The sequence below is a fragment of the Scardinius erythrophthalmus genome, assembly GCF_964197995.2.
Source record: "Scardinius erythrophthalmus genome assembly, chromosome: 19".
Lineage (NCBI taxonomy): Eukaryota > Metazoa > Chordata > Actinopteri > Cypriniformes > Leuciscidae > Scardinius > Scardinius erythrophthalmus.
Window position 1 is genome coordinate 2,571,459 of NC_138239.1, and position 15,665 is coordinate 2,587,123.

A 15,665-nucleotide genomic window follows, 5' to 3' on the forward strand; every position below is an offset into this window, starting at 1 on the left:
CCCCTCCATATAAACACTGAGGCTGCGGTCGTGTTTCTGCCAAAATGAAAGTGAAACTCTGAGCATTCGGGAGTTTCTGACACTCTTTCATGGTCTTTAATGCCTGTGTGACGTGTGTTCGGACAACACAAGTGCACTGAATGAGGTATGAAATATTATTCAGCATGCATACAGTATATTATAATATATTAACATGTCTGAGTGTTAGACATCGAAGTTGTTAACAAAGATTGTTGGAGGTTTTACAAGAAAATACTGCTTCAGTCTTTCTTTATTTTTAACTCTTACTTTGTGTATTTCTGTCACTTGCCGTTTCTTTTTTAATAGTGAAATTTACAATTTCTGAGTGAAAATGGTTTAAAATGTAATCCTATACAAAATATTTTTCAGTGTGGTTTATTAACAAATGCTGCCTTAAAATCTGTGCATTTAACTCAGAATATCCAAGCCTGTAATCAACCTTTGTGATCCTCCTTATACAATTTTACCATTTGTTTTCTAATTTCATAAACATTCATATTTTAAAACCGATTTTGATGCATAAATGTGCTTTGAGTTATCTTATATAAATGAATCTGATTTCCTTCTATCAAAGAATATTTATTTTTGATGTCAAGTGTTTAAACAGCTGAAGCTATTATTAATTTTTAAGAGTATTTCATTTATTTTGATAATACTGTGTTGTAGAGCATGTGTATACAATTGTAATTATTACCCGTGTAATTTTCTTTTTCAGAAAACTTATGTCAGTTAATTAAGATGTGATTATAGATGTTTGAAAGCCCTTTTGAACATTACATAAGTGCCATAAATATATATATATTAAAAAAAAAACAGAAATGAAAAGCGAATGAGGAACTAATGACTATTTGAGAATATTTCCCTTTGTGCTTCACAAGAAAACAAAACACCACCTGCACAACATGTCTGAGTAAGTTCACTTTATCACGTAGCCTATAACTTGTGTTGATTTATTACAGAAATAAACACGTTTCAGCTGTAGAGTGGATGATGTATACTTATGCCAACTCTTTCTCTGAACATTAATCGATGTCAATCAGCTTTTACATGTTCTACTTTTAGATCTTCACGCTTACGAGATGTTCAAAGACGGATCTCTTCGTATCAGAGCTTACATGACAATTATGTGTCAAATGCCAAGGTAAGTGACGCTTTAAATGGGCTGTATGTAAACATTTTCATGTATTAGTCACCTTTTTATTGGCAAGAGACCTTCCCCGACTTTCTAGGGTGACTTTGAAAGCGTGTAGATTGATTTTTATGTGAAGGACTCGGGACGTTTTTACCGGGAAAATCAATATGAAGTGACGGTTACGCGCGCTCCCGAGAACATCTCTTTTAACGACGACGTTATGTTGGTGAATCGCAGATCTGGTTCAGCCATATCCACATCGCTATCATCAGATGTTTTCTGAACTACTGCTTTCTGTCATTTTTGTTGTTTGTTTAGTTATTCTCGTGAACACTGCACATATACATATCCAGTTAGCAAACTGACATTGAATCAACGTAGAAGCGACATTTCTCGTGACATCGAAATAACGAAGTATCGAACATCGAAGTAACGTTTTACGAACGTCAGACACGCCATTTAAAACTAACAATTGGTTTGCTTTCTAACTTTGAAACGATGTTGATTTCAGTTGGTTGAAAAGACGTTATAGAATCAACACTTTTAACATAAAATCGATCAAATTGTTTTGCTTGTGTAACGTTGAAACGATGTTGTACAATAAACACATTTTCTACTTGTTTAAAAAAAATCTAACACTTAATTATAATAGATTAATTAGCCTGTATTGTAGTAATTTATTAAACGCACACATCACATTCAGTTATCATTGCTTTATACAAAAAATGAATTTACGTATAGCCTACGTTTTTAGAGCACAAACCCTCTATATAAGACTAATATAGAAAAGGTATTTACACTCAAATACACAAAGAAGTATAAAAGTAAATTAAAGCCTAACATATTCTAATATAAATAGTCAAGTTACATATTGATATTTACTCATGTTATTTTGTACCAAATGCGTATGACTTTTATTTTCAGTGCGGCACAACGAGATGCAAGGCAGAAAGTTAAGAGACTGCTCACAATTACTATCATCTAAACATCGCTCTTCAGCAGCGTGGGTGGCGTCGGGATGTTTGTTAACTATATCGCTAATAACAAGGGTTTCTGAATTCTACATATAGACCCTTTAAAGAGCATGTCATCTCATCTACATGTTTGCTGATTTATATCTAATATGGACGTGATGTTTTTCTGTTTGCAGGAATCAAAGTGCTCTGTTTCTGTCCTGGTGGCCACTGGATGTTTGATCGTTTTAGGGGTTTTATTGGCCATCGTGGTAATAGAGATATCAAAGCATGAAGATGAAATCAACGATGATTTGAGTCCCCATCACACATGCTGTAACTACTCCGTCCCCAATGAGGATAGCAGGTGAGTGAACTTCCTGTTTTCATGATTTCACTTCCTGTTACCATCAGCACTTCTTGAGTTTTAGACTAGCTTATCTTTGTCTTCTGATTTTGTTGACTACATGAGAGCTGACCTTTAGTTTAGATTCAACTTCATTAAACTTGTAAGAATTTCCCAAGTTAAATCCCCTCCAACCAGATACAACCACAGTTTTATCATCATCAAACAGTTCACGTCAGCACATTTCTTTGACATACATGTGACTGATATCAGCGGACAATTGAAATACTGTGATCAAGATCAACTCAGAGTACATGCAAAAAAAAAAAAAAATCCAGGCCAAAATCAAATTGAAACAAATTTACAATTACATTTATATGTGCTTAACTTTTGCTAAGTATAAAAGTTGTTCAGTCACATTTATTCTAAATTCATAACATTTCTCAGGTTATTCAGCTGAAATATTTATAACAGACTGAAATATTTTAGATTGATACAGTAGAATTGAAAATTTCTGAACCAGTATTTATTTGTTTGAAGTTTAATTTAACTGACATAAATTCTATGCTTCAATAGGCTTTGAGACAGTATTATTTTAGTATCATTGATATATTAGTTTGAATTAGATTACTATTTTGTATTTTCGTTTAAATTATAGTTAAAATTTTAGTAAATTGTTTTGTAATTTTTTTTTTTTTAATGTCTATATCGTTTTATTACATTTGACTTATTTTAGTACTTGTGAGAAATGAGAAATGTTGCCTTGGCAACTAGCTGAAAAAAAAAATCTATATATTTTATTTCAGTTAACATTTATTTTACTTCAAGTAACAAAAATGTTTTTTTTTTAAGAGTTTTAGTTAACAATAACAACTCTAATAACTAATAATAGCAAAAAACACTAACACTACTAATAATACTAAAATAACTAATAATAATAAGTTTAAATGTATATTGTGTGTGTATATATATATTTCATTTCAATGGTTATTTCATATATATATATATATATATATATATATATATATATATAGATATATATATATAGATATATATATATATATATATATATATATATATATATATATATATATATATATATATATATATATATTAGAGGTGGGCATAGATTAATTTTTTTAATCTAGATTAATCTAGATTAATTTTGAAATTAATCTAGATTAATCTAGATTTAAAATGGCTCATTTGAATTCTGCCAAAGGCATTTAGAATATGTGTGCTACCCAAATAATGACTATAAAAGTAAGTCTTTGAGAACGGGTTTCTCAAGCCAGGCGGCGCATTAGACCAGGGGCTCATCTCCTGTTTCCAAAATGCATCACAAACTGCTTGAGAAAGCTTTTCTACTCATAGACTGTAAAAGGTTACTACTGTACTGTTACCGTCCGTAGGCAACATTAGGTAGGCCTATGTTATTATCAACTACTATAGACTGTAAAAGGTTACTACTGTACTGTTACCGTCCGTAGGCAACATTAGGTAGGCCTATGTTATTATCAACTACTATAGGCTATCAATTAGGGATGGGCGATATGGCCTAAAATCCATATTGTGATATACATTGCAGCCTCTTGCGATAACGATATATATTATAATAAAACCATTTCAGAACAGGTTACACAGACCCTGCTAAACAACTGCTAAAGGTTTTTTTTTTTTTTTAAGGGTGTATGTAGTTTTGAGAACATATATTGTGCAAAACTGTAAGTATACAACATAATTTTGCAGATAAATAAAATTTAAGTACACTAGCTGCAGAGACTTAAGTAGGTCTAATGTTTATTATGGCTTGGAGCTTATGAAACCCCAAATTTAAAATTAGAATATTGTCTAACTGATGTCTTTTCAGTTAAAAAGAAACACAACAACGATTCTTAAAATCGGGTGCAGACACTAAGATATATTGGGAATAATACGCGCGTGCGCGCTGGTATTCAGTGATATGTTTCGTTTTGAATTTGAAGTGGTAGAACGGATTAGTCGTTTGTTAACTTACCGAACTGTTACCCCACACACTCTGTCTATCCAAATAATGGATGTTCTTTTTCACCAGCTTTCACTTTCAGCCGTGTTTACTTAAGACGACGACGAATATGATGCATTGCAGCCGGGTTTACCTCGCGGCCGCGGGTAGATTGCGTCATCATAGCTTGTGTAGTATAGTGCCATCTCCCAACCCAATTTGGAGAATAGATTAACGGCGATATTTTTTTTATCGCGCGATAAGAGTCTCGCGTTAACGCAGCACGTTAACGCCGATAACGGCCCACCACTAATATATATATATATATATATATATATATATATATATATATATATATATATATATATATATATATATATATATATATATATATATATAGTTTTTAATTTGATTTCAGGTAATGTTTATTTTATTTTTAGTAATGCATTGTTTTATTAAGATTTTAGTTTACGATTTAGTAGAAATAACCTTAATAATAAAAATAATAGCCAACCATGTGTTTTCTGCTTCACTATGAGGAATAATTGAATAATTTTGTCTTAATTATTCAATTATTCCTCATAGTGAAGCAGAAAACACACGGTTGGCTTGTTTTGGAAGTGGATTCATTCGTAGAGGTCATTACTCGTGGAAATGTGATAAAGTTCTGTCATTGTGTCCTGATCTGCTCTGTTCTGTATGTGACCGCTGCTTTATTTTCTCCCAGGATTGTTCTCGTGGAGAGTTTCCCTCTCAGTATGGATTACGGGAGAAACGCCAGCGCTGGAAAAAGCCTGTTTGAAGCCTGGAAGGATCTTCTGTCTTCGGCCACCAAACAAATCGACGTGGCGTCTTTCTACTGGTCCCTGACGGCTGACGACATCAACGTGAACTCCAGCACCGACAGAGCTGTGAGACTCATTCACACTCAACACTGTTAGAAATATGTGGAAATACTGGTGGTTTTGAACTATGAAGGTAATATGATGCCATAAAGAATCACGTGCGCAGGGTAATATTTGTGAATGTGCTTATTAAGCAATCATTTTTTAATTTATTTAAGGCGAGACACGGCAGGTAATTTTTTTTTATTTTTTTTTTACTGGTCAATTTTGATCTTTTTGATATTTGTCTTCAATAACATGTCTTCTTTCAGACTTGTGGTGAAAAAAAGTCAGAAATACACATTCAGGTCTTTATTTTACTTCACTGTGTCTGTTTGCGTCTGTAGATTTCTCCTAAATTCAACAAAAGTTGGCGTTCTTAATCCTCCCGCTGCTCTGCGATCGCTGTCTGCTCCCTGTCATCCGCTCTCTCTCTCTCCTGTACAATGCTGTCGGATCCAAATATGGTCATTTCCTTTTTATCAGCAACCAATCGTGAAAGTAAAAGGGCTGAATGCGCAATCTCATTGGTTGATGATAAATATTTAAAGCCGTTTTCTCAAAATTACCTTTCTCTCATTCTCCAAGTCCGAAATCTCCACTTCAGTAGCACCAATATACACCAAACTCTCCAGTCTTGCACCTAGTTATATTATGAAGACATTTACTGAGGGATTTGTACAATTTGTATTTATATAACATTTTTTTCAAAAAAAAAATATGGCGAAAATCATTTTTTTAAGGCTATTGACAATATATTCTGATTTACAGGATAACAAAAGTAGAAATCCTTAAATCCCTCTGTAATTTTTTCCCCATCTAATATGTGAACACAATTAACTTTTTTTTTTAACTTGGCTTTATCCAATACTCAGATTTCGTTTTTTTTTTAAATATATGCAAATTAGCGCATATTTAATTAGATATTGCCTAATTTGCATATTTAAACATTAAATTACAGAAAACTTGTAATACATTTTTTTCTCATCTTAATGTAGGTAATCAACTGGGAAGGTTTCATGGTGATATCTGCTAGTTAAAATTTTTACCCTATTCACCTGTAGTGTCTCGCCTTAAGCAATCATTATTTGTTTGTTTATTTATTTATTTATTTATTTATTTAACATGTATGTGTACATTAAAAGTACCATTTTGAGAACGATGCTGAGCCAAATGAAGATAAAGATGTGTTCTGGAGACTGGCGTGTTGATTGAACCAATCAGATATGAGTAAAACAAGAGTTGGCGAGCTCCTCATTTGATTGGCTACATGATGAAGCTGGACCCGCCCTCCTCTTCGCGCTATAAAACTCAGCGAGTGAGAGAATCGTGCCAAAACTGTTGTTTTCACTTGCAAATTACTGTTCACAGGCCTGCAATGCTTTTGGCCGTATTTGTGCGGAAAAAAAACATGCCAAAATTGTAAGCGCGGAAAAGGAGTCAGAGGAATACAGATCCTATTTATTTTGCGTTAGCAGTAAGCTGCAGTTTCACAATACATGCATTACACTTACGAATAACAGTAAAATGCTGCAAATATTTGTTTCTTACACTTGAAAGGCGATTAACTTTATAAATATTCTCTTGCACAATTTACGCTTGCAATCTTATGTACACTTTCACAGGTCTTACCATGCGCATGCGATTCTTTATGGCATCATATTACCTTCATATTGAACCTTTTGATTGTCAACGTCATGTTTGTGTCTCAGGGCAGAGAGATTTTAGAGGAGTTCAGAGCGTTACCGTCTAGAAACGTGTCTGTGCGAGTGGTTACCAGCATCCCAACGGTGGCTCGCAATTCAACAGACCTGAAGGTCCTGAAAGAAAACGGTCAGGAGTTGTGCCTTCCATATAAAGACATGGATTATTTATCTTAAAGTCCCGCTGTGGTTAAAATCCAGCTTTTAATGTTTGTGTCTATGTGGTGTTTTTAATCTGCTTTTAGACAAATCATGTGTAAATTCATAAGTCGACACCATTGCTGAGTATTTTCTCCTTTTCTGAAATCGCTGGTGTTTCTGACGTCACAAACTACCTTGTAACCAATCAGATCAGCGTGTGATGGTCAACCAGTGGATCTCTGAGCTGAGTGAGTGAGTGTAGGCGGGGCTCATTTGCTTATTCATAGAACCACGCATACTAAATGAGACAAGGGTGTCGAGTTACATTCAAGCTATTCTAAGGCATGAAGAATTATTTTCCAAGGAAAACACTTTTAAATATGTAATTTTGGTGATCAAAGGTGCTTTTTAAGGGATAAAATGATTGACTACAGGGGGACTTTAAATAATTAGTCAAGTCTTTATTCAACACTTCTATATTTCTACTCTTGATTAACTGAAATGAGTCCTTATTTCCTTTAGTCCTAACTGTGTGTGTGTCTTCATGTAGGAATACAGATACGACGAGTGAACTTCGGCCGCTTGACTAAAGGAATCCTTCATACTAAATTCTGGATTGTGGACGGGAAACACGTTTACATCGGCAGCGCCAACATGGACTGGAGAGCTTTAACGCAGGTAAGACCCGACATTTGCATTCGTGCATTTAACACGCTTTTATCCAAAGTGATTTACAGTAGACGAGCTTCAGCAATTACTTCCAGTTTTCGCAATATACACTACCATGTTTATTGGAAAGGAGCTGTCGAAAACAAATTGAAGCTTGGGAGCACAGACTTAAGTGTGATCTCATTTTAAAGAAGACCCATGGTTGGTTATTGTTGAAATAAAAAAAAAAGTTTAAAAAGTGAAACCAAAAAAAAGTTAGGGGTTTATGAAAATGATTTATGAGCATTATTTTATATAAAATATATATTTTATGAAACATGTTGAGCTCTAAAACTGCTAGAAAGTCAGTCATAAATCTAAACAAGTCGTGTTCCAAATTTGAGGTTGATATCTCACAAAATTTGCTTTCTGTAAGATTTTGTTTGGCCGCAGTACCACATTTTCCCCATTAGATGCAGCAAAACTTGGATTTTGAGTTTTTCTCTCTCAGATATTACAAGCACACACACACAATTTTTTTATAACACATACTCTGACATCCATACCAACACACTCACACAATTATAGCTGCATAATTTATCTAATTGGCTCTATAATATGCATAAGCAGAAAACAGTAATAAAGTGAGTATTTGCTTTATAGGCCAAACCTGAGAAAATTACACCATCTGGAAAAAAATAGTACAAATGTAAATGTTAAAGCCTTGCTAACAGAATGAAAGCCTGTTCGCAAAGATTGCTGCATTTTATAGTTTAATGGCCCTGGGATTAAAAATTGGTTTCAGTGAGGACATTTTTTGTCCGAAAGGTCCTGAGTGAAACTATTTTGTGTTACTGGTGTAAAATTGATTTATTAAAGGAAATGGGGGTGAAATAGTAAAATTCCAATAAAAATACACACCTGTGCCAAAATGTACGCAGTTGGCATAAACAGTCAAAATTATCACAAAAATAAAATAAATAAAAATAAAAATGTCCATATGGGTGCAAAAGTGTTAAATGGAAGAGCTGGAAGATGTTTTTGAAAGCTGTGATATTTTCATCAGTCTGTGAATGTGACGTGTGTGTGTGTGTGTGTGTGTGTGTGTGTGTGTGTGTGTAACCCTCTCCAGGTGAAAGAGCTCGGTGTGGTGATCTATAACTCCAGTGGTTTGGCTGCTGACCTGCTCAAGATCTTCCAGTCGTACTGGGTCATGGGTCGCTCCAACACTTCTATCCCGGATCCGTGGCCGTCCTCCTACGAGACCCTCATCAACCAGGAGCATCCGCTGCCGCTCAACCTCAGCGGTGTAGCCAGTCGCGTTTACATCACGGTGATTACACTCGCTCAGATCATCACGGCTCACAAACACACATTCAGTTACTGTCTTTTAGAGATGCTTGTTGACATTATGCGCATGAGAAACAAGCGGATTTACTTATTGCAGTGTTAATGAAAGTTATCCTGAGCATTGTAATGTTTGAAGCGGATGTCAGAACAATTATCTGTTAGACCGGGAAGATTTTAAAACGAACAGTTAATTTATTAATATGTAAGATCTTTCCTTCATGCTGTGGAAATACAAACCGGAAGAATGAACACAACGAGCGCAGCGCTGAAAAGGGGCGGAGCTACATGAGGTCTATTATAATACTAGTTCTGATTGGATGAGGCGTGTTTGAAGACGTTTGACACATTCTGTACTAATGTTGCTTGGCAGTCAGTTGTTATTGTGAACTAAAACTATTGAAAATCATTTTCGGTCAGGGAAATAAAGCTGAAAAAATATATAAATATTAGATGAAAAACTTGAACTTAAATACATAAATTAAAATTAGAAATACCGTCTTGAAGTATAAAAATGATTAAAATCGAAGCAAAAATATATAAAATAACAATAAAAAGTAATAAAAAAAAATCACAACTAAAATAAATTTTTTTATTAAAAACTATAATGGTTATTGCCTATTAAGGTAGAATTAATAAATGTTTTAATTTATTGAATATCTGCACCTTTTACTATAGTGATGTTGCTGTTGTTTTATAAAATCATGTCATCCTGTTCCTGGATCTTTAATGACTGATACTGATGTCTACAGACTAATCGATGATATGATGTTGATATTTATAGAAAATGAGATGTGCGTTTATTTCCCACAATATTTACTCGGTTCACTACAAAAATTAAAAATCTAAATGGTTATCTAAAAGAAATCCAATAGTCTCAAAATGGTGAAATGTTGGCAAATTAACTAAGCACTACTACTTAAAAAAAGAAGAAGAAAGAAATTAATTTTTAATTTAGAAAGGATGCATTAAATTGTTCAAAATTAAAGACATTTATAATGTTACAAAATTTCAAATAAATGCTGTTCTTCTAGAACTTTCTCTTCATCAAAGAATCCTGAGAAATAAAATGTATCTCAGTTTCCAGAAAAATATGAAGCAGCACAACTGTCTTCAACACTGATAATAATCATAAATGTTTCTTGAGCATCAAATCATCATATTAGAATGATTTCTGAAGGATCATGTGACACTGAAGACTGGAGTAATGATCACAGGAATAAATTACATTTTACTATGTATTCACATAGAAAACAGATGATTTACATTATAATAATATTTCACAATTTTACTGCATTTTTGATAAAATAAAAAAAGAGCCTTCATCATCTCTCCTCTTCCTCAGGCCTCTCCGCCTGCGTTCTGTCCGGTCTCTCGAACCCGAGACCTCGATGCCATTCTGTCGGCCATCGGAGATGCGCGGGACTTCATACACGTGGCAGTCATGGAGTTTTATCCCGCCTCCAAATACTTCCATCAACACGGGTGAGTATCACATCACGTCAGCTTCATTTCTATAGCGATTATACAACACTGACTGTTTTAAAGTAGTTCACTTTCAAATGAAGATAAGCCCATGATTTACTCACTCTCAAGTCATCTTAGTATTTGATTTTCTTCTTTCAGAAGAAATCAATCGGAGTTATATTAAAAAATATCCTGGCTCTTCCAAGCTTTATAATGGCAGTGGATTGCAACCAACAGATTAAAGCTCAAAAACGTGCATCCGTCCGTCATAAACGAACTAATCCTTTAATTAAAGCTTTATTTACAGAATTAATGATGCAAACTTCATCAAATATGAGATCAATTTAATTTTCAGCTGTAAAGCAGCTCTAAAAAGACAATAGTGTCATTATTCAGCTCAATTCAGTTCAATGTTGATTCAGTTCAGTTCAATAACTGTATAAAGTTCATCAATTATGAAACTAGTTCAATTCAGCTGTAAAGCAGCTCTACAGACAACAATAGTGCTGTTACTCAGCTCAATTAAATTCAAAGTTGATTCAATTCAGTTTCATATCTGTCGGATGCAGAATTCGTCAATTATGAAACACTTTCAATTCAGTTGTAATAAGCAGCTCTGCACTGACATTTCAATGCATTTTAGAGCTGCACGATTAATGCAGATGTCATGATGTATGAAACCGCTTCACAAACACAGTATCATTATTTCTGTATTACAATAATTCAGTTGATCACAGAAGTAAAAGTTTATAGTTGTAAATAAACACTGACCTACGGTAGTGGTCAAAATAGAGCAAATCAACTTTTGAAAGTGACTTGGCACTTCAAATGAAGATTGTATAAATTACATTGTTACACCAGTAGGTGGCGACAAGTGACTGTTAAAAATGTGTTTGTCATTGAATCATTCATTCAAGAGATTCGTTCAAAAACACTGATTAATCCAGTCATGAAACAAGTGAAGTCTTTATGAGTGAGTCATTGAATCTTTCATTCAAGAGATTCACTTAAAACTTTGATTCGTCCAGTTACTAAACAAGTGAAGTGTTTGTGAGTGAGTCATTTAATCAATCATTCAAGAGATTCACTTAAAACTTTGATTCGTCCAGTTACAAAATGAGTGAGTCGTTGAATCATTAATTCAAGAGATTCACTTAAAACTTTGATTCGTCCAGTTACAAAATGAGTGAGTCATTGAATCATTAATTCAAGAGATTCACTTAAAACTTTGATTCGTCCAGTTACAAAACAAGTGAAGTTTTTATGAGCGAGTCATTGAATCATTCATTCAAGAGATTTACTTAAAACTTTGATTCGTCCAGTTACAAAACAAGTGAAGTTTTTGTGAGCGAGTCATTGAATCAATCATTTAAGAGATTCACTTAAAACTTTGATTCGTCCAGTTACAAAACAAGTGAAGTTTTTATGAGCGAGTCATTGAATCATTCATTCAAGAGATTCGTTCAAAACGCTGATTTGTCCAGTAATAAAACAAGTGAAGTATTTGTGAGTGAGCCATTGAATCATTCATTTGTAAAATTAAAATCAATTAGATATTTTTTAAACAGACTGCATCACTCAGCATTTTGTTAGAATCTCTAGTAAATGACTTTTGTTTAGTTGTCTGTTCAGAATCGTAAACAAAAAATGTTGGTTCTCAATGTTTCCATCTCTAATGCATTGAGTTTCCTTTCATGAGCTGTGTGTGTGTGTTGGCGCAGATACTGGCCGGTCATTGAAGACGCCCTGAAGCGCTCCGCCTTCGAGAGGAACGTGTCCGTGTGTGTGTTGGTCAGCTGTGGTCGAGACACTGACCCGTCCGTTTGGCCTTTCCTCCGCTCATTAGATGCTCTCCGTTCCCCGTCTGACAACATCAACATCGCAGTGGTGAGTCAGTGTCAACTAGGGCTGCACAATATATCGAAATATCACAAATATATATATCGCAACGGCTTGCAATAACTGCGGTCATGAACAAAAGACAGAGAAAATCACTCACTTTTGTAGCTTTAATAAGAATCAGTATATATTTAATTCATACAGTGAAAACTAAGCAGTGTTTTATTTTTACATTTGATTATTCAGTTTCTGTTGTTTAATAACCGTAATGTAGGATAACCTGAACCCCTGACCCCCGTGGCTTACACTGATGTTAAAATAACACTTCTTATACCACAGTAAAACACTGATGCTCACTGTCAGAAGCTGTAGGGATGTTTTACAGTCACAAAAAGAATGTAAAACACATATGCAGGTTATATAATTTTGAATATATTTTAAAGATAATTTTATTTTATTTTACACTTTAAGCATTATCGTATCGCGTATGGAATATTGCATTATTTAATGAGTTATCGCATATCGCATTTTTCTTCAATATCGTGCAGCCCTGCTGTAAACGAAGGCATGGGAGGACGACGCCTATATAAACCTGTTCTGAAATGCTGTTTTATTGCACAGAGGCTGTTCATTATTCCAGTGGGAAACCAGTCGCACATCCCCTACACCAGAGTCAACCACAACAAATATATGGTGACCGATAGAGTGGCGTATGTAGGTGAGGTATTTCACTGCGCTTTTACTAGTAATTTAATGAAATGTTGATACTAAAAGAGCTATTAAGGGATTCTTTTTAACATTGGTATTTTTTATATTCTATAATTTACTATGATTATTTGTGCTTTTAATATATATATATATATATATGTGTGTGTGTATGTAGTGCAGTGAAATTGATTAATCCATCTAACAAAAGTTTGTAAATATATATGTATGTATGTGTGTGTGTGTGTGTGTGTGTGTGTGTGTGTGTGTATATGTATATATATATATATATATATATATATATATATATATATATATATATATATATATATATATATACACATATACACATACATACATACATACATACACACACACACTTTCTTGTACATCTATCTTTATGAGGACATTCATTGACACAATGCAATCTCTAGCCGCTTACCCTAACCTTACCCATCACAACTAAGTGACTAACCCGACCCCTGACCCTAAACCGACCCTTGACCTCATTATAACCTGATCCCTAAAACCAAGTCTTGACCCTCAAACACTTTAAAGGCTCTCAGAAACTGAGGACCGGCCAACATGTCCTCACTTTACTCTCTTTGTCCTCACTCCAAAACTCAAACTGGTCTTCACAAAGATAATTGTACAAGTACACACACACACACACACACACACACACGCACGCACACACATACACACATACACACACACACACACTAGGGTAAGTGTACCCATTGAGCCCAACACACACAAACTTTTATGTTAGATGCGATTAATCACGATTAATCGATTTGACTGCACTTATATATATGAGGGCTTGACATTAATGCGAGAATGACTCTGAGTTTATTACATGTATTGATAGTGGATAATAATATATAATGTACTGACACACAGCTAACATTGCGGTAAAAATTCTAAATGTGGAGTTTTTATATTTATAACACATGATACAGTAAAGATACATCACACGACCAAGAGTGCCGTTTTCCTAAATAATATCACGAATGTGACCGATTTCATACGACAGTTCAATAAATAAGTAGTTAATATTAATGTCACTTACATTTTAGATGCAATATTGAGTATTTTGTTCTATTTAAGCAGTTAAAATAGTTCTAAAGTTCCCAGCAGAACCATATAGCGCTTCACACAGCAACTGTGTTTCATTACTGAGTGATTCAGGGGTTCAAACGAATCGGTTGAGTCAAAGAGTCAATGACTCATTCATAAACAACTGAATATTCTTGAATGAATCAACCGTTCAAACGAATCGTTTGAATGAGCGACTCAATGACTCACTCTTTAAGATGGTCATCTGTCGTTTACTTGCATGTTTAAAAGTATACTTTTTCCCTTAACATTTCTTATTTGTATATTCAAAAAATATTTAATACAATCTCATAACATTATTTAATGCAGTTGTAATTGTTCAGTGTAAATTATTTAATTTGATTTGGTAACAGCCCTATAGTGTCTTAATTCTTCCTTATAATTCTAATTTAATTTATCGATCAAATTTAAGAATTTGAAATGAAAGATGAAGCATACATTTAATAGGATTAGGGAAAATAAAAAAGAAGCCCTCCGAGAAAATATCACAAATATGCAGATTTAAACACGTCAAAGCTGATAGAAACTGAATATTGCTTCAGAATAAATGATATTTACACCACAAAAATGTAGTTTTTTCCGGACAAGCAACATTTTTACTCGAATGGTCGATTCACTTGCACTTGTATAGTTTTGATATGTAGATGCTGAACTGAACTGACTGGTTTTTGTGTTCAGGAACGTCTAATTGGTCAGCTGACTACTTCAACAGCACTGCCGGAGTGGGCTTAGTGGTTTCCCAGGATGCTTTGCTGGGAAACTCTTTCCATCACCAGTTGAGTGCAGTGTTTGACCGAGACTGGAACTCGCCGTTCGCCGTCCCGCTCGCGGAGCTCAAGCTGAACCAGGACTGTGTGTTCTCCAGATCCACACACACTAGCGATCCACACACTTACAACTAACAGTTCACGTGTGCAATTCTTTTAAGCATGAAACTTGAAATATAAAGGCCACATATATCTCACATGTTTTAAACAACTGTAATATTTGTTGCATTATATATACACATATATATATGTATTATTTGCATGTCTCTAAATAAGGGAAGCCTTTTAGCCGTTTTATTTGAAAAATTATTTTCTAATTCAATAAAATGTAATAAGTATTTTAAATTGACCTAGATGGAATGTAATAACTTTTGAGTGCTTTTCATTTTAGTGTTTCAACTTTTTATATATATATTTTTCATATTTTTTATTTTTCATTGTTAATGTTTATGCATTTCGTTGTGATTGTATACACAAAAAATAAACAACATCTTTTTTATTAAGCATTTATTAAGCATTATCAGCATTTTCTCCTCAAATAATTATTTACTAAATATATATATATATAATATATATATATATATATATATATACAGTCTTGTTTTTTTG

General features: G+C 33.8%; 1 protein-coding gene across 3 annotated transcripts; it reads left to right on the forward strand.

Moving 5' to 3' along the window:
- Positions 1 to 62: 62 nt before the first annotated feature.
- Positions 63 to 15,565, forward strand: pld4 (phospholipase D family member 4). Of its 3 annotated transcripts, none has more exons than XM_081393965.1 (12): positions 63 to 145; positions 900 to 931; positions 1,084 to 1,162; positions 2,304 to 2,473; positions 5,164 to 5,347; positions 7,033 to 7,153; positions 7,715 to 7,842; positions 8,945 to 9,145; positions 10,505 to 10,644; positions 12,348 to 12,513; positions 13,087 to 13,183; positions 14,968 to 15,565. In XM_081393965.1, exons 2-12 carry the CDS (start codon positions 924 to 926, stop codon positions 15,189 to 15,191), a joined length of 1,518 nt encoding a protein of 505 aa, XP_081250091.1. In that variant the 5' UTR covers positions 63 to 145; positions 900 to 923; the 3' UTR covers positions 15,192 to 15,565. The 3 variants fall into 3 exon arrangements, with proteins under 3 accessions (XP_081250091.1, XP_081250090.1, XP_081250089.1); XM_081393964.1 differs by having other exon boundaries at positions 82 to 145; positions 737 to 931; XM_081393963.1 differs by lacking the exon at positions 63 to 145 and having other exon boundaries at positions 904 to 1,162.
- The last annotated feature ends 100 nt before the right edge of the window (positions 15,566 to 15,665 follow it).